This window comes from Anabrus simplex, chromosome 3 (genome assembly GCF_040414725.1).
Source record: "Anabrus simplex isolate iqAnaSimp1 chromosome 3, ASM4041472v1, whole genome shotgun sequence".
Lineage (NCBI taxonomy): Eukaryota > Metazoa > Arthropoda > Insecta > Orthoptera > Tettigoniidae > Anabrus > Anabrus simplex.
In genome coordinates, this window is record NC_090267.1 from 194802265 (window position 1) to 194827564 (window position 25300).

The 25300-nt window shown below is 37.6% G+C and overlaps 1 protein-coding gene across 2 annotated transcripts in view; it reads right to left on the minus strand.

Annotated features, from left to right (window-relative positions):
* LOC136867154 (trypsin-1) overlaps positions 1–25300 on the minus strand; it is a 533185-nt gene that overhangs the window by 134483 nt on the left and 373402 nt on the right. For both annotated transcript variants that reach the window (XM_067144269.2, XM_067144270.2), the window contains exon 5: positions 3892–4085. In XM_067144269.2, coding sequence (XP_067000370.1) covers positions 3892–4085 — 194 coding nt within the window. The remainder of the gene's footprint in view (positions 1–3891; positions 4086–25300) is intronic.

Here is a 25300-nt window from a genome sequence, read left to right on the forward strand (position 1 = left end):
TTACGTCCTAATAATTACTTTGACGGATTTTGGAGACGCCGAGGCGCCGGAATGTTGTACCGCAGGACTTTTTTTAATGCAAGTAAATCTACAGACACGAAAATGGCGTATTTCAGCACCTTCAAATACCCCCGAATTGAGCCTCCATCGAACCTGCCAAGATGGGATCAGAATACCAGCGAACTATCGTCCGAGGTACTCAGCCCGGCATTAGAGCTTGGAATACGTTGGTCGTGCTATTAGGGGCGCGAAATTGAGAACTTTCATTGGGGAGATACTGGGTTCGAACTCCACTGTCGACAGCCCTGAAGATGGTTCTCCGTGGTTTCCCATTTTCACATCAGAAAAATGCTGGAGCTGAACCTTTATTAAGGCCACGAACGCTTCCTTCTCACTTCTACACCTTTTCTGTCCCATCGTCACCATAAGACCTATCTGTGTCGGTGCGACGTAAAGCCAATTTTGAAAATCATCATATTTAGGACATTATACAACTGTCGAGATCCATAGTTATAAACGATGAGAAGTATTTTCTGGGCAGACATTATTGGCGAGTAGTCAATAATAATAATAATAATAATAATAATAATAATAATAATAATAATAATGGTATTTGTCCGACTCGTTGGCTGAATGGTCAGCGTACTGGCCTTCGGTTCAGAGGGTCCCGGGTTCGATTCCCGGCCGGGTCGGGGATTTTAATCGCTTCTGATTAATTCTTCTGACTCGGGGACTGGGTGTTTGTGTCCGTCCCAACACTCTCCTCTTCAAATTCAGACAACACACCACACTTCAAACCACCACAGAAACACGCAATAGTGATTACATCCCTCCATATAGGGTTGGTGTCAGGAAGGGCATCCGGCCGTAAAACAGGGCCAAATCCACATGTGCGACCCAGTTCGCACCCGCGACCCCACAGGTGTGGGAAAAGCGGTAGGAAAAGAAGAAGAATAATAATAATGGTATTTGCGTTACGTTTACGGTTTTCGGAGACGATGAGGTCTCGCAGGGGTTCTATTTACGTGTCACTAAATCTACCGGCACGAGTGTGACGTATTTGAGCACATTCAAATACCACCGGACTGGGCCAGGTTCGAACCTGCAAGGTTGGAGTAAAAAGGCCACCACCTCAACCGTCTGAGCCATACAGCCCGGCAGGAAGCACGAAATGTAGGTACGTACACCGGTAGCAGCCTTCAGCTGTTATCGTAGTTCAGTTGCTCGTAAACATAAAACCAGTTTGGCAAGTATATTACGTAACATCTCGTTACAGTAGTACATTTGCTCTGAAACATAAACAGAAACCGGTTTGGCACGGGTGGCGCGTGACTTGCCTGTTATCAACGGAAAGCTATTCATTCACAGAACAAGGCATACTACCTATTCTAAAAACATCGTACCCCTTTGCTTTCGAAAATAACTTCCGCTGATTACTAAAAGTTTGATATATAGTGGTTCGTCACATCGTTCTCTATTGCTACAAGAAATATCTGCACGTATACACCTAACACCCTGTATAAATGATATGAGTAAAGAACTGGAATCACAGATAAGGCTTTTTGCAGATGATGTTATACCATATAGAGTATTTCTTTCTTTCTTTCTTTCTTTCTTTCTTTCTTTCTTTCTTTCTTTATTTTAGCATGAACTTATAACTGAACTAATTAAATTTTGTCCATTTTACAGTGCTCATAAAGATCAAAATAGAGTAATAAATAAGTTACAGCATTTTGAGAGAATGTACGAAGGCTGATCAACAAAGACTGGACTGATTTTTTTTTCCTGTAGCTTCTGTGATAGTTTCCTATCTGTAACATAAATATTTGAAAAGAGCCAGTTTTTACGTATAATGTCTGTAGGCTGCAGCACTCTCGTATTGGTAGGTTGTAGAAATGCTCTATTTTTGTAGATGCAACGTGCATTTCGCGTATCAGACAATGTAGGTGATGCGAGAGGAGCAGTACTGCGCAATCAAATTCTGTTTTTGTTTAAATCATACAGTCACTGAAACTTACAAAAAGCTGAAGCATCATTATGATCCTGAAGGAAAACAGGCCAGCACAGAGTGGAAATCACCATAAAAGGCAAAAGTTGTTCCATCTGTAGGGAAACTGATGGTGATCACATTTTTTGACTGTAGTGGAATAATTTACCAGCATGCAGTTCCCTCTCACACTACTGTTACTGCATGTCAGTATTGGCTACACTGAGGAAGCACATTGCAAAGAAACGACCAGAGCTTTCTCGGACTGTGTGGCGACTTCATCATGATTATGCACGGCGTCACGTTGCAAATCAAGTCATACAGTTTCTGGCTCGATTCAACATTGCCAGTATACCACATTAATCTCATAGCCCTGATCTTGCACCCTGTGATTTTTTAAATTCCCATCTCTAAAGGGAAAGGTTAGGGGCATTCGATTTGAGAACTCTGAAGCAGTGCTCAAGAAAAGTGAGGTGATTCTCAAGGACCTGACAAAGAATGGTCTGCAGCATATGTTCAAGGACTGGCAGAGATGCTATAAAAAGTACACTGAAGTAGGAGGGAACTACTTTGAAAAAGATCATGTAAACATTGAAATGGAGTAATAAACATCTGTGAAAAAAAAATCAGTCTCGTCTTTGTTGATCAGCCCTCGTAAAAAGGTACTTGACAAAGTTGTGAGATGGACAGCAGACAATGGTATGATGGTAAATGCAGTGAAAAGTCATGTTGTTCGCAAAGAGGAAAAGTCCTCACGTTTTAATTACCATATTGTGTTGATGGAGTGAAAGTACCTAGGTGTTTGTGTAAGGAAAGATCTTCATTGGGATAATCACATTAATCAAGTTGTAAATAAAGGTTATATATCTCTTCATATGGTTATGAGGATATTTAGGGGTTGTAGTAAGAATGTAAGCTGGCCCCGTGGTGTAGGGGTAGCGTGCCTGCCTCTTACCCGGAGGCCCCAGGTTCAATTCCCGGCCAGATCAGGGATTTTTACCTGGACCTGAGGGCTGGTTCGAGGTCCACTCAGCCTACGTGATTAGAATTGAAGAGCTATCTGACGGTGAGATGGCGGCCCCAGTCTAGAAAACCAAGAATAATGGATTTGTTGTGCTGACCACACGACACCTCGCAATCTGCAGGCCTTCGGGCTGAGCAGCGGTTGCTTGGTAGGCCAAGGCCCTTCAAGGGCTGTAGTGCCATGGGGTTTGGTTTGGGTTTTAGTAAAATGTAAAGGAGAGGGTGTATCACAGGTACTACCCCAAGAAGAGTATGGTATGGGATCCTCTCTAGGATTATTTGATTCAAGAATGGGAAAAGATCCAAAGGGTTTTATGGGTAATTTCCGACAAAAGAGTAGTGCTATAAAAATTTAACAAAATGTTCGGCTGGTAAGACTTGGGAGTAAGGAGACAAGCTGCTCGACTAAGTGGTACCATATGTTTTGAGCTGTCTGTGGAGAGATGACATGGAATGAAATTAGGAGACAAGCGTGAGTGGAGTTTTTGAAAGTAGGAAAGATGATAATATGAAGATAAAAGTTGTATTTCAAGAGGACAAATTGGGGTAAATATTCGTTTATAAGAAGAGGCAATAGGGAATGGAATAATTTACTAAGGAAGTTGTTTGATAAATTTCCAACTTATTTGAAATAATTTAAAAGAAGATAGACAGATAATCTTCTACCTGGGCAACAGCCCTAAATGCAGATCTGTAGGGACTGATGATGATGATGGCTATTATTATTGTTGATCAGTCCTTGTATTAATGATATATGTAGTTATTAAATAGTTTTTGAATATATTATAGGATAAAGATATCAAATTAATCTTCATAGAATCTAATTATATTTGACCATATTTTTCCAGTAGACATGCACTGAAATTTATAATAATTTGTACCTGGCATGCATCTGTCTCAAATTCGTAGGCACACATCATGGTGTCCATAATATGTTCTCCTATGGTGGTATTCCTGCAGTCAGACTGCAACAGGATCTTAACGCTTGCCTTTCGTAAATAGCGGGATGGGTTGCCATTTTGAGCAGTCCGACCCCAGCCAGTCACCAAGGCAATTTGATGTGTATAGTCACTGCCTAAAACATAAAATTCTATAAATATTTGGCATAAAAGTATCTATAGATACTCAAAGGCAATGAATGGTAAAACATAAAAATCTTATATTTGAAGCTAGATGCTATTCTTTATTTTGGTAATGATCATATGATATAAGATACTGTTATGTTCAAAAGTAAGTACCTACCTACTTACAATGTTTCTAGTTCTAATGTACTTGTTTCCATTCATTATACAGTATATTGTACGTTATTTTAGACTATTTTTCATTTTAGAAATATGAATTGAAAATTGATTTAAGGGATCAGGATGTAACTATTGATTAAGAAACAATAATGGCTCATTCGATAAGGTAGGAGCAAGATGTTAAATACAGGTGGGGACAAGTGAGGGACTGTCTGGCTGGGTTTTGCTGACTATGCTGCATGATGCAAGTCTAACTTGGAATGAAACAGTTGGTATGCTAGAGAGTCAATTGCAACCAAACTACTCCATATATTCCATACCCGTCAGCACGTCAGTAAGTCATATGATTCTATGGGTTATAATTTGTGAAGTTGAGGAAGGGTTTTGATGGCACAGTTCAGTTCCATTTGATTTCCTGTTTCCAGTGATACAAAATATGGTAATAGTTTCTTGGGCATTATGACAGCATGTTATTGAATGACAATGCAACTATGAACAAAAAATATGTGTAAGAACTATCATTCCCTGTAAAATAAAAAAACCCCACAATTAACTGATTCTATCTTTGTGACTATTATGCTATTGGTGTTATTTTATTGTAAACAAACTTACCTGACTGGTCACCTGTTGCCACAAATGCTTATTTACAGCCTGAACATGTGCAAATCATACACTCCTTATCATTCCGAACCAGTCAGTTCATGCACTTATGCCGTTCGTATGGTTCTGTGTAGCACAATAGATCTAACTGGTTGGTGTGCAGGATCATGTAGTGGCCTCCCCCTTGTAACCTAACCTAACCTATGATTCCGTGTGGTTATAATTTGTTAAGTAGAAGTCTCAAAAGTGTTATGATGGCACAGTTCAATCCTGTTTGATTTTTTTCTTTCTAATGACACTGGACACATTAATGTTTCAAAACATTTGGTAATATTCAAAATTTCATGGTCTGTACCCTGATTCTCCAAATCTACTGCAGTTGTACTACTATGTTGGGCATAAGATTTGCTATTTTCTATGATAAATTCATCATGGGTCAGATTTTACATTTACCGAGCTCGATAGCTGCAGTCACTTAAGTGCGGCCAGTATCCAGTATTCGGGAGACTGTGGGTTCGAACCCCACTGTCGGCAGCCCTGAAGATGGTTTTCCTTGGTTTGCCATTTTCACACCAGGCAAATGCTGGAGCTGTACATTAATTAAGGCCATGGCTGCTTCCTTCCCACTCGTAGGCCTTTCCTATCCCATAGTCGCCATAAGACCTATGTGTGTTGGTGCGATGTAAAGGCAATTATAATATACACAGTGTATGTTCTTCTTACTGGTTATTGTTAAATAAGCAATGTTGATTGTGTTAGTGCACATCTGGTATCCAGAGAAATTATGAGACACAGAAAATAATTTTCCTCTTGAGTTGCATGATAGGTGCTAGTGAGTAAGCAAGCTCAGTGAATTAGGAAAATGTGGGTTTAAATAAATCTAAATATTTAAGCCTGAAAGAGAAGAATGGTTAGGAAGTCAAAAACAGCGATGTGGGGCATATTCACATAAATGAATCCATTCCGAGTACCAGTGGCAGTGGTCTGATAATAGGTGTGTTTCACTTTAAGATGTAGGTATCAACACAATAAATGCATCTGGGAATATTTCCAGACAAGATGTTCTGATACAGTTATTTGTGCACTGCTGATATGAGACATTTAATTGACACTAATTGTGGTCGCTTTACTGATAGATAGATAGATAGATATTTATTATTTTCTCAGATCTACAGTAAGAGTACCTATTTGATCCGTTAAAGAGAAAATAACAATGTCCAGCCTAAGCCAAAATTCACACTCTATGAACTGTAAAAACAAAAATACATATCACACTCTATGTGCTGTACAGAAAAGAAAAGAAAATAATGTACGGAATAAACAAAAATGAATAGAACAATATTTCTATTGTTTCCCAGAATATGCAATTTCAGTTGTATTATGAATGTCACAGACCTTCGTGCCCCTGCTGAGTAAACACGCGAACCTTGCACATTCCATTCCTCCTACATTTCCTCTACTTGACTCCCTCTGAGTTGCTGATTCCTTACTTCCGTTGCACACACATTCTGCTACAACGTACTCTGCACACGTTGCAAATTTATCACTACACTACTTATCTGTTCCTGCTTGTCTTATACAACCATTCTTAATCTAATTCAAATAATCATATATAACCAACTATGTTTACCGATCTACCATTAGTTAATGAATCACTTATCAATACCATTTAAACTGAGCTGTCTCTCTTATCATCCATCCATCATCACCTTTCATACTTAACACTTCAATTAGAGTCCTCCATCTAAACTTCACTACCTTTCTTATCATCCATCTATCGAACTCCACAAACCATACATATACAGACACCATCACTTGGCTAATTACCATCTAAACTTCGTTCTATCCATCATCTAAACTTCACTACCTCTCTTATCATTCATCTATCGAACTCTACAATTCATCCATCTTATGCCTAAAACACTTGAATAAATACCATACCATTCCAATACACTTGAAAACACCTTATCACCTCGTAACTTCTCTTATCCTTCGTCCATATATACAGTCAGCATCACTTGGATAAATACCATTTAAACTTCACTACCTCTCTTATCATCTATACCATTTAAACTTCGCTACCTCTCTTATCATCCCTCTTGACACTTCCAATCCAGTCGTCATATCATCACTTGAATAAATACCGTACAATTAATCCATCCATCTTTACCTGAAATCACCATCACTTCAATAACAATTATATTACACATCATCCATCCATCGAACTCCACAACCGTCCATCATTTTCCAGGCCACATTAACTTCAACAATTATATACACCTACTGACACCATCACTTGAATAATACCATCTAAACTTCTTTACCTCTCCTCATTTCCCTCCCTCATCTAAACTTCGCTACCTCTCTTATCATCCATCTATCGAACTCCACAATTCATCCATTTTGTACCACAAACACTTGAATAGATACCATACAGTTACAATACACTTAAAAGCACCTTATCACCTCGTTACCTCTCTTATCTTTCCTCCATATATGCAGGCACCATCATTTGAATAAATGCCATCTAAACTACGCTACCTCTCTTATCATCAATACCATTTAAGCTTCGCTACCTCTCTTATCATCCATCCCTCATCATTACCTTCCATTCTTAACACTATAAATCCAGTCGTCATATCATCACTTGAATGAATACCATACAACTAATCATCCATCTTTTACCTAGACATCATCACTTCAATACAATTATACTACACATACAAGTACCATTGCTTGGATAAGTACATACATACAGAGCCACCATAAACTACACTTCCACTCTTGTCATCCATCCATGGGCAAACTATGTTACTTGCTACTGTTACTTGACTTTTTACTTCTCGTAATTATTCCTTCCGTTTTTCCCTTTTTGTCCCATAGGTCCTTCAAACTCAAGCTTCTCCCTTTGGTCGCGGCACTTCTTACTTCTGCTTCCTCTCTCGAACCATTATTCTCACTCCGATTGTGTCCACTTGTCTTCCCCTGTGATTCTTTTTCTTCCCTCGCGCAGACTTCCGACACTAGTTCATCCATTAATTTCCTGACTGCTTCCATCCTCCTTGCATTTACTTTTTCTTCCGCTCTTTTCATGATCTCTTCCCAGGAACCCCATCTACTCAGTGTTCCTTCCTTTACAGTATGTACATCAGCCCTGGTAGTATCTTCTTGCCTCGAACTGTCAGCCCTGCTTTTTTCTTTTTGACTCACATCATTCCTGGTAGTTTCTTCATGCCTCAATCTCTCAGCCCTGCTTATTTCTTCTTGCCTCAAACTCTTTTGCCTCGAACTCTCATCCCTGCTAGTTTCTTCTTGCCTCAAACTCTCATCCATTAATTTCAGTTTCGATATTGTCCACTTTCGGGTCCAATTCCTGTCGCTCACCACAAGTATCTGGCCACTAATATACGTCTTCAATCCCTGAATTTTTGCTTTCACAAAATGTTTCTTAAGAATTTTAAAATTTTTACTCTCTTCTCTTCTGAAATCTCTCTTAATTCTAATGTTCTCACACTGTAGATTACCAGCGTTCCTTATCACTATATATGCCATCAATGAAGATAGCAGCGACACTTTTATGGGCCTGTGCCCTCCCACCTTGCCAATTCTCTCCACATTGTCTATATCTACCTCACTGAAATTTATTTTCATTTTTTTTTTTGTATAACATCTACCACTTTGTAAATAATGTCTACCTTAGATTCTGCCTTTTCTTCTTCCACCCCATACATAAATATGGATTTCTTCTTACGCTCCTGTCTGCAGACTTCAATTTCTTTCTTCAGGTTTATCATCTCTTCTTCCATATTTTTTATTTTCTCTCTTATTGACACCAGTTCTTTCTCGCTGCCTTCTATCATCGCCTTCGTATTTTTCATATAATCCTGGATCCACTGTCTCGTCTTTTCTTGCTCCTGGACTTGTTCTTGAAGCATCTTCTTTAATTGTTCAAACGGACATACCTCCTGTATTACTTCTTTTACTACTTTCCTCATAGCCTCTACGTCTATCCAATTCATCGTATCTATCTCCTTGCCAACCGCTTGACCTTACCACTTCCTCACTCCTAATCCACTCCACTCAGCAGGCGCACGCCACACAATACGTCCGTCCTCCTCACTGGCTTAAGTTAGACTGTGGTCGCTTTACTGAAAAATTAAGTGATGATTTAAAAATAGAACTTGTAAATTAAGAGGTTCATCAACCTGAAAATCCATTTTTTTTTTGGAAAAACTCACTAACAAATAGATCTTTCAGCTTTTATTATTATGAAGTTAAATCCAAGAGGTGGTATGTTTTATGTACAATATGCACATAATTTTATTCGCATAGCCACTTACGGTGTTTTACAATTGACAATTCGTTGTTTTGAACAACAGTTTTAACATATGATTTGAATTGAACTTCATGCTTCATATCATGTTCATGCCGCACCATTTTAATATCGAAGATTGATAAGACGCTATCACGCCTCATCACAGGATACAAAGACTTTGCATTTACTTATTTTAATGTGTCCTTGCCTTATTTTTAATGTTATGTATTTGTATTTATGACTGAAGATGTCCTATAAGAGAACGAAACATGTTTCATGAGTGTAATTTAATGTAGTCTTTCTTCTTCTTCTTCTTCTTCTTCTTCTTTTATGACCACATAGCATCACTTTAGTCAGTCCGTCGTTCAGGTCTCTTTGAAGGGATTGTTCGGGCTTTGCGGTCCTCCCAGTACTTCTTCAGACGCTCCGATCTTCGTGCCCTTTCCTCAGTTGAAAATGTGCGTGTTGTTGGTTTGTTTTGTGTAAGGGTAAAGCGGAGGTTTGTATTCTTGAGTTTTGTATTCAATTTAGTAGTCTTTTTAATAAAGACAATTACAGTATTGTAAAGGTGGAATTACAAAATCTAAATTTTCACAAGTTGATACTTTGACAATACGGGCTCTAATATGAAATTTATAACATGCAATCAAGAAAGTTGCCAATGAATTCCTATCAAAGCAATGGTGGTTTGGAAAATGTGAGATAGGTCCATTGCTATCTCTATAAATTTGTCTGGGGTCTGCTCTCTGTACTTTTGTTTATTTTATCAATTTTTCAGATATTTATCTATTTTAGATCAACTCAAGACCGTATCAGTGGCTTTTAGCTTTTGTGTCTGTCTGTCCGGCTGTTCCAACATCATGGTGAAATGACTGGATAGATCTCGACCAAACTTCATATTTAGATTATACTCATCTAGGGGCAGGTTGAAATATGCATATAATTTAAAAATCGCTAATTAAACTGGGAGTTTATATGGAAACCAGAAGAGGTTTGTTTTCAGTTTTCTCTTATACTATTGATTTTCTACCAAATTTTTCCTCTGTTACCGCTTTCTTAAGTCTGTAACTTATCATCATGATTTAGTGAGGGGTATTTCATGTTTCCAATACATCCACTTCGTTTTTTGCTTTAGATACAGCTACATTTCTTGATTATAATGAAACTTCTCTTCATTTTAAACTACTTTTGTTATGTAAGTAATTTTGCTTGCTCTTCAAATGACGGAGAAAATTATTATTTTCTACGGGTTTCATGCTCTGCATTGAGTGACCAACAATGAACCTACCGGTTACTATAGCAACGTCTCTGGCTGCTTGCCAGCAGGGAAGGAACGTAATGTCTTTTTCGTAATTATTCCTCTAAACTCATGGTTATTTGTTGTGTATAAGGTGAGAGAGACTTCAAACTGCCATTCTGCAGGATATTTGAGGAATACCGTTGGGAGTTACAATTGTCATTGAATAGTTCTAAGTGTGCTTGTTAATATTTCAACAGCACGTGGAGTGTAGCCATTATTTCACACCGTAAGGTGTTTACTGCATTTTGCTATAAATTTTACTGTATTTCTGTTCTACATCCATCCTTTACTTTTAATTCTTGCCTCTGGCTTGCCACTTTAGGTTTAATTATCTTCTTATCTAAGAATCCCTGTGCCAACATTTTTCCTCTGTTACTGCTTTCTTAAATCTGTAACTTATCATCATGATTTAGTGAGGGGTATTTCATGTTTCCAATACATCCACTTCGTTTTTTGCTTTAGATACAGCTACATTTCTTGATTATAATGAAAACCCCCAACTCGATTCTGACTGGCATTAGGAAAAGGGGCCTTATAATGAAAACTCCACATCTCCATTGTGAATGGTAGTAGGCAAGTGAGCCTGCTGTTATAGTAGAAACTCCCAAACTTGATTGTGAATTGCGATAAGAAACGTGCCTGCCATTTTAATCAAAACTTCCAAACATGCACCTTTACAACAACATATGGGGTCCTCCCTGTGGTGTTTCTTGGATAATGCTAAGAGACATGCAATTTATTGCTGGGAAGCCCCTATTTTCTTAGTTATGCTATAGGGTTGCTGACAGTGGTTATAGCAGCTTTATTAGTTATTGGCTAAAATGAGGTGAACCCAAGACCTGCAGTGGAGTATGATGTTCTGATACCTGAGGCTACAATTCTTTAGTGTAGGGTTGTCCACTCTCATCATACCTTTTCACTTTGTTTATTGAAGAAATAATATGAGTTTTAAAGGAAAGGAGTAAAGGAATAAAGATAAATGGGAAAAGAATCTGCAGTATTAGATTTGCTGATGGCATTTCCACAGTAGCAGACTCTGAGAAGGAATTAACTGGAATATTGACTGTTCTGTGTGATACACTGAAACATTACAAACTTAAAATCAATAGTTGAAAACCAAAATTTTAGTTATGAGCAAAAATGGCAGGGAAGTTAATACAAACGTAAGACTAGGAAATTCCAAAGTAGAACAAGTGCAACATTTTTTTTAACTTAGGAAGCATTATAATTGAAGACAATGGATACACCACGGGAATCAGAAGAAGAATAGCTCTTGCTAGTCCTTTCAAAATAAAAGAATTCTTTTAACAAATACCCATTTAAGTTCAGAAATAAGGAAAGATTTTGTAAAATCCTTTGTCTGGAGTGTCCTGTTGTACAGTTGTGAGAGCTGGACTATTGGAAAAAGGGGAGAGATTCATTGGCAGCAACTGAAATGTGGACTTGGAAGAAAATGATGAGGACCGGCTGGACTGAAAAAAAAAAAAAAAAAAAAAAATGAATCAAGATGTAAATGAAATCAATGAGCAATGGAGATTGATAAAGGATATGGAAAGAAAGAAGATAAAACCTGAAGGTCATATCCAGAGATATAATCACTCCCTAGTAAATGTTTTTGAAGGAAAAATATTAGGAAAGAAAGGAAGAGAAAGACCAGGGAAGACATACTTCGAGGATGTGAGAAACTTGACGGAATTTAAAGACTACAAGGAAGGGTGGAGAGCAGGGGGTTGTGAGGAGAATGGTTGCAGCGACAAGGCTTATCCTTTAGTGTGTGATGATGACTATGTGTAGCAAGAACTTAAAGAATAACACAAAGTGTTGTAAGTGGTTTTATTATGTCTGTGTGTACAGTAGTTGAAAGAAAAAAATGGTCCTGACAGTCATTGGTTGTGCATCTGTGACACAACGGAAGAATAATGAGGGAGTCAATGAAAGTCAGAGACTTGGAGATAGAGGTGTTAAAACAGAAAATTGCAGAATTTGATGAAAGTGTGAAGGTATAGGCAGAAAATATTCCTAAAAGGAAGAATGATGCAGAACTTGGAGATGTTCTGATAGGAGCAACTGTGAATAAACGTGATATGCTCATCGTGGGTGACTTGATGATAAGCTGGAGTAGTGATATTTTAAGGACTGATAAAATGTTATAGTGTTACCTGGGGATAAAAACTAATCAGCTGGCCCAGCAGATTGAGAGAGTGGAAGATAGTGATGATGTGCAGTTGTACTGTAAGTGCTTTACACAGGAACTGACAATTTGATTATAAGAAGGAAAGTGTCAGTAGAGGAATTATAATGGGAGATGTGTATGAACTGATGAGTGTAGCTAAGACAAAATTTAAGAATCTGAATCAGCGCAAAGTCATTTTCAGCTTGCACATCTTTGTCTAGTAATACCTGCTGCAGAATGATACCACTCTGCTGCAGAATGAAACATCAAGTATCCCTTGAAAACTAAACTAGGTACTCCATGGCTCTAGAGCCCTGATGCGCCTTGGCCTACCTAGTGACCGTTGCTCATCATGAGGGCCTGTAGATTACGAGGTGACACATGGTCAGCATGATGAATCCTCTGGCCATTATTCTTGATGCTATCTCACTGTCAGATATATCCTCAATTGTTCTTATGTAGGTTGAAGGAACCTTGAACTAGCCTTCACATTCATGTAAGAATTCCTGACTTGACTGAGAATCGATCTGGGGTTTCTGGGCAAGAGGCAGACCTGTTACCCTTAAATGCAGGGCCAAACCCTAAACTAGATAATGAGGAGAAAAACAAAATAACAAAAGTATACCAATATACCAGTAAATTCAATATTTCTTATAACAAATACATTATTTCCTAGCTGGGTATTATAATTCTTTTTGTAATATCTGAAGCCATCTATTTTCAGTTTTTACTTGGTTAATTTATAACTGTTAGGCTCTTCAGTCGGCCGAAACTAAGAGGGACATTAGAAGATGTGCACATAAATGCGATGTGGGGTAGTTTCATTAATATTATGGAAGCTTATGCCTTATGATTGTTGTTTGTGTCATCAATCCTTAGACTGGTTCGATGCAGCGCTCCATGCCAACCAATCCTGTGTTAACCTATTCATTTCCACATACATCCTACATCCTTCATCCTACAAACTGTCATACTCTTGCTTGGTCTACTCCTACCATTCTTGCCGCATATGCTTCCCTTAACAATCAACTGAACTTGGGTGTCTTACGATGTGTACTATAATTCTGTCTTTTTTTGGGTCAGATTTCACCAAATGGTGCTCCTCCCACCAATTTGATTCAGTATCTCCAGTTGTGATTCGATCTACCCTTTCTCACCTTCAACATTCTTGTGTAACACCACATTTCAAAAGCTTCTATTCTCTTTCTTTCTCACTGAGCAAGTGGCTGTGCGGTTAGGGTCACGTAACTGTGAGCTTGCATTCAGGAGATAGAGTTTGAACCCCACTGTCGACAACCGTGAAGATGGTTTTTTGTGGTTTCCCATTCTCATACCATGCAAATGCTGGGGATGAACCTTAATTAACCCTCCAAGTGGCAAGCGCCTGATATCAGGCGTTTTATGCGTTTGCCCAGTGGCAATGCCTGATATCAGGCGTTTTGACATGCTCTTTATTTTATTTCGATAATATTATTATTCATCGAAATGTGCTAATTACGAATCAATTGAAGGAGAAATGTTTGGCCATAATCATCAAATAGTTTGTATAATAACATCTTACACTAATCTAGTGTAAATCGTTGCCAAAGTAGCGTCATAATTCCGCTGTCTTGTGCTAGCTGCTACATACTCAGCGGCCGGCCACACGAATGTCTCAGATGAGCCAGCTATATTTAGTCACCAGTTTTCCTTCTGATATCAATCTGAAGTGTTGATATGCACTCATCTCAGCAATACTGAATCATTTCCTCACAGGAACAGTGAATAAATCTTCAAAGGGACTGTCTCAGATTGTTTTAGGTACAAAACTTGAACCTAGGCAAATCGTTTACTTTAGGCAAGGTGACGTTCTACTGGTTGCTTATAAAGAGATGAAAACAAGGAAACCAGTTTATTGTCTCACAACGGGATGTTACACTGAGGGAAATGAGGGGCTGAAACCACTACTGGTTCATAAGTACAATAACTTCATGGGAGGTGTAGATAATAAAGGTAAGTACATTTTCCATGCCACTTGTTCCAGACCCACTAGAAGGTACTGGAAGCAGTTTTTTTCAAATCTTCTAGATATGACATTATTTGACACATACGTCCCGTACATAAAGAACACTGATAAGCCTTTAGCAAGATGAGACTTCATGATCACTATAGTTAGGGGATTGCTAAATGAACAGTTCCCAATTCCAGTTGTGAGGCCAACAGGTTATACAGGAGGCCCCTCTCATGGTCTCAAAATATTGCCACAGAATAACAATCGCCTATGTGTTGTGTGCTTGAAAGTAAAGAAGAAGAAGGAGAAGAAGTCTACATTCTGGTGTCGAGGATGTAATGGTGGTATTCACTAGGGGTGTTATAAACTAGTGCACTTCTGGAGGCTTCACAATCATGGAGTAAAAAGAAAGACCCACCCAAGTGACTCTGAGTGAAATGTACAAGTGGTAGCATACAATTGTTGTATAATTTTTCCAGCTAAGAACAGTATTATAAACTATATACTGGTACGCACCTATTTACTATGAACTGGTGCTTCTTTTTTATATATGTCATTTTTTTAAATTTACCTAAATATAAACATTTTATATATAGCAAAACTTTTGCAAAAATAAATAATATAAACAAATTCAACATATTTTTGGTCTTACACTTTGTGGATGATAAATAACAGCTTTAGTATCATCATCATCTTATTCCTTGTACTTTTGAGGATAAAAGGGTGTGCTGTTTATGTACGTGTAACAAGTCAACGATTTTTAACACAATTTATACTAAGAGTCTGCAACACCGGTAAAATATTGCTGCCATTACAGGATAAATGACAACCACTTTGAGGGTTAAGGTTACGGTTGCTTCCTTCCCACTTTTAGCTCTTTCCAATCTCATTGTCACCATAAGACCTATCTGTGTTGGTGCAACTTAAAGCAGATTTAAAAAAAATCTTCTTTCTGAGCTCTTTCCACTTCCATACAACACCACACTCATTCATTTCATTCATTCATTATTTATTTACCATAAACCTTTACAGTATCTATGGAATGCCAGGGGAAAAGGACAGGCCCCTCCAACACGTAGTGCCCCCTGACTTTTGAAATAATTACCTAAATCCTAAACTAAAACAGTTATATACACTATTTACAGGTAAAGTAACAAAGAATAGCCTAATATATACATATTTCTCATTTATACAACCTTTCACTTCCTCGTTCATTCTTCCACATATTCACACGCATTTTCTCACCATATATGCTTCCTAACATAACATTTAACTATATTTATCTTTCTACAAAAGTCTTCAAAAATATCTTCTAATGCCTTTATCTATGTTCGAGGTGAACAAATTGATTGTGATTGATTCTTCTGGCTCGAGGACTAGGTGTTAGTGTTTATCCCAATATTCTCCTCTTCATATTCAGGCAATACACCACACTACCCATGACCACAAAAACACACAATAGTGAATACATCCCTCCACAAAGGGTTGGTCGCAGAAACAGGGCCAAATTCACATGTTTGACACAGATCGCACAGGTGTGGGAAAGGCAATAGTAGTAGAAGGAAAAGAAGCAGATAATCCTTCTTTCTCTCAATATCTGATCCTCATCAGCTGCACTATCTTGAGTAGCTTGCTCCAATCAATATTATCGAATGCCTCTTCTCAGTCTACTCGAACGAATACTGAGTAAGTTGGCAAAATAGAATTGTGTACATTGTATATATATCATATGATAGAAGTATCACAAGACAGCAGTCTGTATCACATTCATAGAACCTTAATTTGTATTTTAGCTGAGACCCGTTATGACATGACTGTCAATGGGGTAAATATTTTTTGAATGGTTTCCTTATATACAACATTCCTTGTAGTTTATTCTGTTACAGTTTTCTTTACATCACACGGATACATATAAATCTAATGGCAATGATGGGATAGGAAATGGCTAGAAGTGGGAAAGAAGTGACCGTGGCCTTAATCAAGCTTCAGCCCCAGCATTTGCTTGGTGTGAAAAGAGGAAACCACGGAAAACCATCTTTTAGGCTACCAACAGCGAGGTTCGACTCTACTATCTTCCCAATGTACGCTGATAGCTACCTGACCCAAATCACGCAGCCCCTTGTTTGGTGCATTCCTTGTATCTTCACTTATTATTTCCAAATGTAAACGATTTTTGTACATGCTTCTTACAACTAGGCCATAATCTGGTTCCACTTTTGAGCTGTTGGAAACATAACCATGTCTCCAAGTTTTAGAATAAGAATATGTGGAGGCAAACCATTAATACCAAAGAATTAAAGAATTATGTAGGAAATTGAAGTAGTTAGTTTTCATCTTTAGTGTTAATCTGTTGATGCTAGTGTATGGTTTTGAATTACTGGGTATTCAAATGAATTAATTAATTAAGAATGGCAAGTTTTGAGAAAATGATATCTTTTGCAGAAGTGAATGTTTTGTTATAAATTTCAATTACGATATCATTATGTACTAAAATTCTGGCTGGTAGTCCAATAACATTTGATCCATTGCCATCTACAGAGGGACAGTCACTGTTACCAATTTCTTGCAAAACAAATCAGCAAATTCCATTTCTTTTTTGGTTTTTCCACGCATATTTTTATGTAAGGTAAGTGGCATATTTTGAAAAAGGTTCAAGGAGGAGGTTATTTAATACAGTTATAAAAAAATACAGTCTAGAAAACTAAGAATAATGGCTGAGAGGATTTGTCGTACTGACCACACAACACCTCGTAATCTGCAGGCCTTCAGGCTAAGCAGCGGTCGCTTCGTAGGCCATGGCCCTTCAGGGCTCTTACACTATGGTGTTTGGTTTTATAAATAAATAATTGTTTGGCGATAATCATGTGGCAAAACAGCCAAAAGTTTTATGAAATCTCTCTCAAGAACAATAATTTCCCCACTGGAAGGAATGGAATGTCGTTACATATGATATATTTTAGAAGACGATTCACACACATTATTTGTTATTGGGGCTTAATCCCATATTGAGCCATGCTAATTGAATATTGCCAGCTGTTTTGGAATTTGATTTTAAACCAGACACGAATTCTCATTTAAATTTAGAGGAATATTGAATTCACTGTGCACTGTTCAAGAGCTGGGCAGAGAAACAGCAGTTTTTCCTGTTCAGGAAGTACCAGCTGACCAGTAAGACACTGACTGCGCATGCGTGCCTACTCCCCTTCTATGTCCCCTATCATGCCTGCTGTTCAGCACTTTCACGGTTCAGGCGGATTTGGGCTTGCCAGTATGCGTATGCATTAGCCAGTCAGAATGCTACATTTTTCTTTAATAATTAAAAAATATGAAAGAAATTTTTATGCTTTTAACACTTAGAGCGTGGGCGCCGTACTATTATGTTTCAAGGTAACTTTCTAAAACTGCAGCGAGCATAATATTACGTTGTTCGATTTCTCGCGCTTTGTGTTGGAGACAAATGTAATATTACAGCTCTAGCATTCCCGTGTGGATGCCAGTAAGCATGAAGTTACACATACTATTGTTAGATAGTACCACGTCACTGTTCGGTGGAAGAATATCGATCTGTTCGAAGGCAAGCGAACTCGTGAAAAAAGCTTCCCTCACAAAGTTGTTTGTTATTGTTTGTTCTGCGCGTGGCTTATGTTCAGCTTCATTTGGACTGACATGGCTCAGAAACAGAACAGTTATTAGAGAAAGTTTCACATGAATCTGGTGACAGTGATAGTGATATATCTGCAAACAGGGACAGTGATTTCGCTCTTTCAGCAAAACGATGCAAGTTCAGTTAGGTCAAATCTGTTTTTCTTTCCTTTCTTTCTTTTTTTTGTGGCCAGATTTTCTCTCGCAAAACATTGGCATTGTTCTATGACTAGTATATTTGAGGTTATAATTTGCTTTACAGATTCTGAATCTGACGCAACCAAAGGGACAGTCCTTCCTTCTACTTCTGCCAGCAGGCCTGCTCATTCCAGGAAGAGAGTGTGGGCAACAGGTGTTGCAGTTGAATGGACAGAGGTTGACCAGATTCCAGATATTATGAGAAGTGATCTTTTTGGTTTTAACCCCTTCAGTGGCACGCCCGAGAAATTCTCGGGTGGCGCACGCCTGCCCATAACGTCACCGCCCGAGAAATTCTTGTTTAGCTGCAGTGTTCATTTCGCGATCGCCCAATAATTTCTCGGGTGCTCTAATCGCTTTGGAAAATGTTTTCAAGCATTCTCAACAAATGGCGGGAGGATTTCCAGCTGTATTCATGAAGCGTCTGGCCTAAAATATGCCTTATCTTTTCTACTTTACATATACAACCTCTGGCCAGCTGACGAGGTAAACAGAAATGGCGAGCGCGAAATGGAAGAGAAGTTTGTCTGAAGACAAAATAAGGAACTACATCAGAGATGAATCTCTAAGTGACATTAGTATTTCTGATAGTAGCTATAATGGTACTATTGATTCTTCAGATGATGACCTCAGTAATTGTAGTGAAAGTGAAGAAGGTATTACGTCAGAAGCTAAGGTGATGGTAGATGTTGAATATACATTCATTTGGAAAATGTGTAAGCCTGGGGATAGTGCGCAACCTAATATTATTCCATTTACGGCAAATCCTGGTGTGAGGATTATCAGAGGTGAGTGCGATTGACTGTTTTGAACTGATTGTAACAGATGAAATTGTAAATTTGACAGAGCCCGAAAAAATTCGTTGGCCCTATTCTAAAATTGCATTGAAAAACTTGTAAATAAATCTCCGCATGGAAGGGCACAGTTTTGGAAAAAATAAACTCTTACAAAATTTGGCAATTGATTGCGTTAGTGTTGCTGATGGGAATAATACAAAAGCATGAAATAAGAATGTATTGCTCACAGGACAGTCTAGGTCCTACTCAAAACACCAGTGTTTTATGATTTTCATGAAACTATATCACAGGCCTACTGTAAAAAAGTGTTAATAGAGTGTAAAGTAAGATTTAATTAACCTTGAATAATATATGAATGTGTTCCCTTAATAATTGTTACTCATTCCTTGCTTCCTAAAAATAAATAATTTCCTCCGAAAAACCTCACTTTTCTGGCACAGGAGGTCTCCCAAAACCCGCCACCGAAGGGGTTAAGTTCAAAGTAGTATGTTATATCAATTAAATAACTACTGAGATTTATTTCAACAGTGTAGTACAAGCATATTTGATTTTACAATTTTTATTTTTTCCTTTGTGAAAAAAAAAAAGGGAAATTTTGCAGCATTTTTTAAAATATAGTTTTTTTTTTTTGGTCATATCTGAAATTAATTAAACTTGTAGTATAAGGATTTGGAATTTGAATGGACTTTGCATTTTATTTGTAACTCAAACCACATTCATTTTGTGCCATTCTGAACATAACCATAAGTTCTGGAAATCAGCCAGCACACGGGTGAGGAGCAACATTTAAGGCATCAGCAGGGTAAGTGTTAAAGACACCCTGCAAATCCATAGGCCAAGAGCTATTGTCAGAATGCTTTATGACGTCTATCGGTTCAGCTATTATCTCAAAATTGATGAAATAAAAATCAGCCTAGTGTTTCAAATATATAGATAGAAAATAAAGTAATTGTTCGTGTTGTACTTTGAACATTTGCATACAACAGTCAAGTATAATTGTGTGTGTGTGTGTGCTCTAATCAGGCCATCCTCAATTAAATTAATTCAATAAAACAGCCAGTGTTTTATTCATAACAAAATTGGCAAAGATGAAAACTGGCGCAGTGTGGAGGAAGGACGTACCTGTATGGCAGGTGAATTCTATGAGCAATCATATAGACTGGGTGAGTCACCAACTGGTCTTGGTTTATGTGGAGACAAATTGCTGGACAGGAGGCCGGGACTTTTTGCCCGGGATGGGCTGCTTCTGAAGAGGCGAGGTTCCTACAAGTAAGGGAATCTACATGAGAAGGTTATAGAATCATGCAGGCAAAGATGAGGAAGACTAGGGAGAGAGGTGAGTTATGAACTGGATGTGATTATGTGCAATGAGCAGCCACAGATGATAGACTATGGACGTAAGGCCCTAAGACGACATACATACATACATACATACATACATACATACATACATACATACATACATACATACATACATACATACATACATACATACATACATACATACATACATACATACATACTGTAATAGTACATATATTACACCCTTGCACTGGATGTAGAAGTGAGAGATATTATTGTCAGTATTTGATTATTTATTATTACTATTATTATCTGCATTTCAATTGTATATTTTGTCATTAATATTTGTAAGCTGGAAGGTCTCCACATATGGTAGGTATGAGTAATTTGTTTTGTACAACGGCTAGGAAAACATTGCTATATTGAACTTGGAAACTTTGCATGAGTTATGTATATATCCCAGTCTGATGAGATGAGCTTGTTGTTGTACTCGGAAAGTTTTATGACTCATGTGAAACACCCCAGAGTTTGTTATTGTCTTGGGAGCAAGAAGAAGTCCAGGGCGTGATCTTGACATGAGGATCTACCATGTTTGGCTGGCCAGGATAAATCTCGGCATATCATGTGAGAGCTGAGGTCTTTATATACTTTGACATCACAGCGGAAGTTAATCACACATACTGTACGGGAATGAATAGTACGGACACACGATACGGGAGTGAAACTGGATATACGGTACTGGAGTGACACTGCTGCACTATACTGGACTGGACTTCAAACGTTTGTGGAACGTTGTCTTATTTGTGGAACGTAGTCTTGTTATGTTTGTGGAAAGTGGCTGACCGACAAACTGTGGAGTGTTTACGCATTGAGTATTGTATCACTTTGTGGCAGCCTGGTATTACATGTTGCTGAAAGCTGGGAGGTGCTATATCTCAGATTTTCCCTAATTTATCTTCAGGAACGACAAGCGTGTGTTGCTCAAATGTATATATCTTTACAACAAGTGTTAGACTCAGTGAACTCAATATTATGAGGTACAGTATCTGTGTGATATTATCAGTGCCAATTAAGAGAATCGGCAAGTCGTGTGGATACAGAGACAGTGAAGGGTTCTTAATCTACATATATGTACATTGTTCAACAGACTAACCATTTAGTTCTCGCTTTCGTTTTCCCACTGTTTTCTTTGTTGTTATTGTTGTTGTTGTTGTTGTTGTTGTAAATATGGAGTCTTTCAGTAATATTTTGTTTGTGTATTATATGTGTATTTTGGTATGTTGATGAGGTGCTCATGCACGGATTTTATTGAGAATGTAGTTAGATATTTTAGAATCAGTGGAGTTAATGATGAATCTAGGTGCAGTTCCTACCTATTTAGTCATTTTCAGGAGGTTAGGTAAGGCCTGCAGCAGATGTACCAGTATGCAGCATTATGTACTCGCCCTAGGACGGGGATGGCGAACCTATGCCACGCGTATCACCTGGTGACACGTGAACATGATTTCGGTGGCACACCACATGCACATATTGACGTTTTTATGTACGTCGTGTACTATAGACAATACATACCTCGTGCATCGTATAATCATACTGTTTCAGTTTTAAGAAATAAATACCGAAAATCTAAATTCTAGTTCCATTCGGAAGTGCAGTATGGCAACATTGCAACACTGATAAGTCTGGAAGGCAAGTAAAGTAAATCTCAGATGCGCCCGGCGAGCCATTCGCTCACCTACATCAGTCAATTAATGAAGTTTGTCTTGTGTGTGGTTGCCAACAGCGCTTAATTATTCTTAGTATGCAAATGTTTTTTTTTTGGGGGGGGGGGTAAGACAAATAGTTGTCAAAAGATTATCCCAATTTCCAGATTTGGAGAAAATATCTCACTTTATTTCAATACCTCATATTGGACAATTGAGTGATATGAAGGTGGTTTTGAGTGGTTAAATGTTGACAGCTTACAAATGGACTTGACTGAATTTCAAGAAAGCAGGGTATGGGTGAACAAGTTCGTACATTCGTGAAAATCGAATCGACAAGCCGGAGAACTTCATATTTTCAGTGGAACAGCCTGCTACAGATGTATTAGACCATGAAGAAACGTACTACGATGCTACTTACTTTGTTTTGGTTATCGTACGCCTGCGAGCAGCTATTTCCTACAATGAACACTGTGAAGTCAACAGTTAGAAACTGTCTTGTTGTAGACCTAGGTGCTTCTTGTGTGTTATTGAAGACAAGTTGTGAACCTTACATAAACGACATGGATACTAAGATTCAGCAACAAGTTTCACACTAAAGTTGAGAATGGTATTTCACTTAATGTCCCTTGGCAATATTAGTATTTTTGATTCTATATCTGATAATACTTAATGATGAAGTGTGTTAAAATGGTTGCTTATTATATATATATATATTTTTACAAATAACGTTAGATATTCTTAAAACTTACATATTTAAAAATGTATTTTTGCGGTATTGGCAAAATACGACCACGGGACATGCAATCAAACGTATTATTTTACAATATATATATATGTATGTAAGAACATATTATGAAACATAATATGGAATTAGGGACAAAAATTTGGGGGGGGGAGGGGTGTAGCCATTCCAAAGAAAATAACAAGTGGCACAGTAGACAGTTGAGAATAATAAACCAGACTTAAAGTGGCACACTAGTTGGAAAAGGTTCGCCATCCCTGTCCTAGGAGATAAAGAATTATCATGCTCTATCTAAATTTGAGGGATCCATTCTGGTGAATTCTGGTGCCCATACTATGGATATTTTGATTAATTATTTTTATTTATTTAATTTATTATATGTTTGAGTAATTTTGGTTGTTGATGGTTATGAATTTCATGTTTTTGGTCCGTATTGAACTGAGAATAATATATAAGTAATAATAATAATAACAACGTAAACGTTTCCACCTTTTCAATACTACAATATATTCACAAAATTACAAATTACACGGTACTAGTTTCGACCCATCAAGGGGTCATCATCAGCCGTATTGGAGCAAAGATCATTTGTGGCAAAATCCTAAGAGAATGTTATTTTAAAGAATAACAAGTGAAATGAGATGTTATGGTAATAGTTAATAATACAAGGAATATACATACTAAGAGGTTTTTAACAAAGAATAAAGTATAAATGGGGTGTTGTAAAAATTATAATCATGGAAATCAGTAAGTTCTTGTATTGAAATGAAATATGGCTTAGGAAGAGGGCTTAAGGTGGGGCTGAAGGGTGCGGGAGAAAGTGTAACTGTCTTGGAAAAGTACCTTTGATTAAATTTAGGATTGAGTTTAGGTTGGCTGCATTATTGTTTCTGAGGAAAGTGATAAATAGATCGAAGAGTATGTTGGGTTTTTCTGAGATTTCATTGAGATTGTGACTGGTATTAAAGTATTGGTCCAGGTGTATGTAGTAATTTTCCATTATGTTGAGTAAAGGGCCCTTGTTTGCTAATACAAGGATGTCCATGTCTTGTTCAATATTGGTGAAATTATGGTTATAATCTTGCATGTGTTGGCCGATGGCTGAAAACCTGTTGTATTTTATTGCGTTAGTGTGCTCGTGGTATCTGATAATGAAGTTTCTCCCGGTTTGCCCGATGTAGGTTTTTTTACAGGTGGTACATTTGATCCTATAAACTCCTCTAACATTTTCCACCTTCACGTTCAACAATGATATCTACAAGTTAACCAACATCTTTAAGAAACAAGGCGTTAAAATAGCCTTCAAAACCAACAATAAGAACATGAACGTTTTATACAATACTTCACACATCAACAAGACCAGCAGTTTTTTAAAATCAGGAGTTTATAGGATCAAATGTACCACCTGTAAAAAAACCTACATCGGGCAAACCAGGAGAAACTTCATTATCAGATACCACGAGCACACTAACGCAATAAAATACAACAGGTTTTCAGCCATCGGCCAACACATGCAAGATTATAACCATAATTTCACCAATATTGAACAAGACATGGACATCCTCGTATTAGCAAACAAGGGCCCTTTACTCAACATAATGGAAAATTACTACATACACCTAGACCAATACTTTAATGCCAGTCACAATCTCAATGAAATCTCAGAAAAACCCAACATACTCTTCGATCTATTTATCACTTTCCTCAGAAACAATAATGCAGCCAACCTAAACTCAATCCTAAATTTAATCAAAGGTACTTTTCCAAGACAGTTACACTTTCTCCCGCACCCTTCAGCCCCACCTTAAGCCCTCTTCCTAAGCCATATTTCATTTCAATACAAGAACTTACTGATTTCCATGATTATAATTTTTACAACACCCCATTTATACTTTATTCTTTGTTAAAAACCTCTTAGTATGTATATTCCTTGTATTATTAACTATTACCATAACATCTCATTTCACTTGTTATTCTTTAAAATAACATTTTCTTAGGATTTCGCCACAAATGATCTTTGCTCCAATACGGCTGATGATGACCCCTAGATGGGTCGAAACTAGTACCGTGTAATTTGTAATTTTGTGAATATATTGTAGTATTGAAAAGGTGAAAACGTTTACGTTGTTATTATTATTACTTATATATTAATTTTGGTTGTTCAGTTATTTATTCTGTTATTATTATTTACAGTAATGTTATACATACATACATACATGCATACATACATACATACATACATACATACATACATACATCATAATTATACCTAGACCGTTATGCT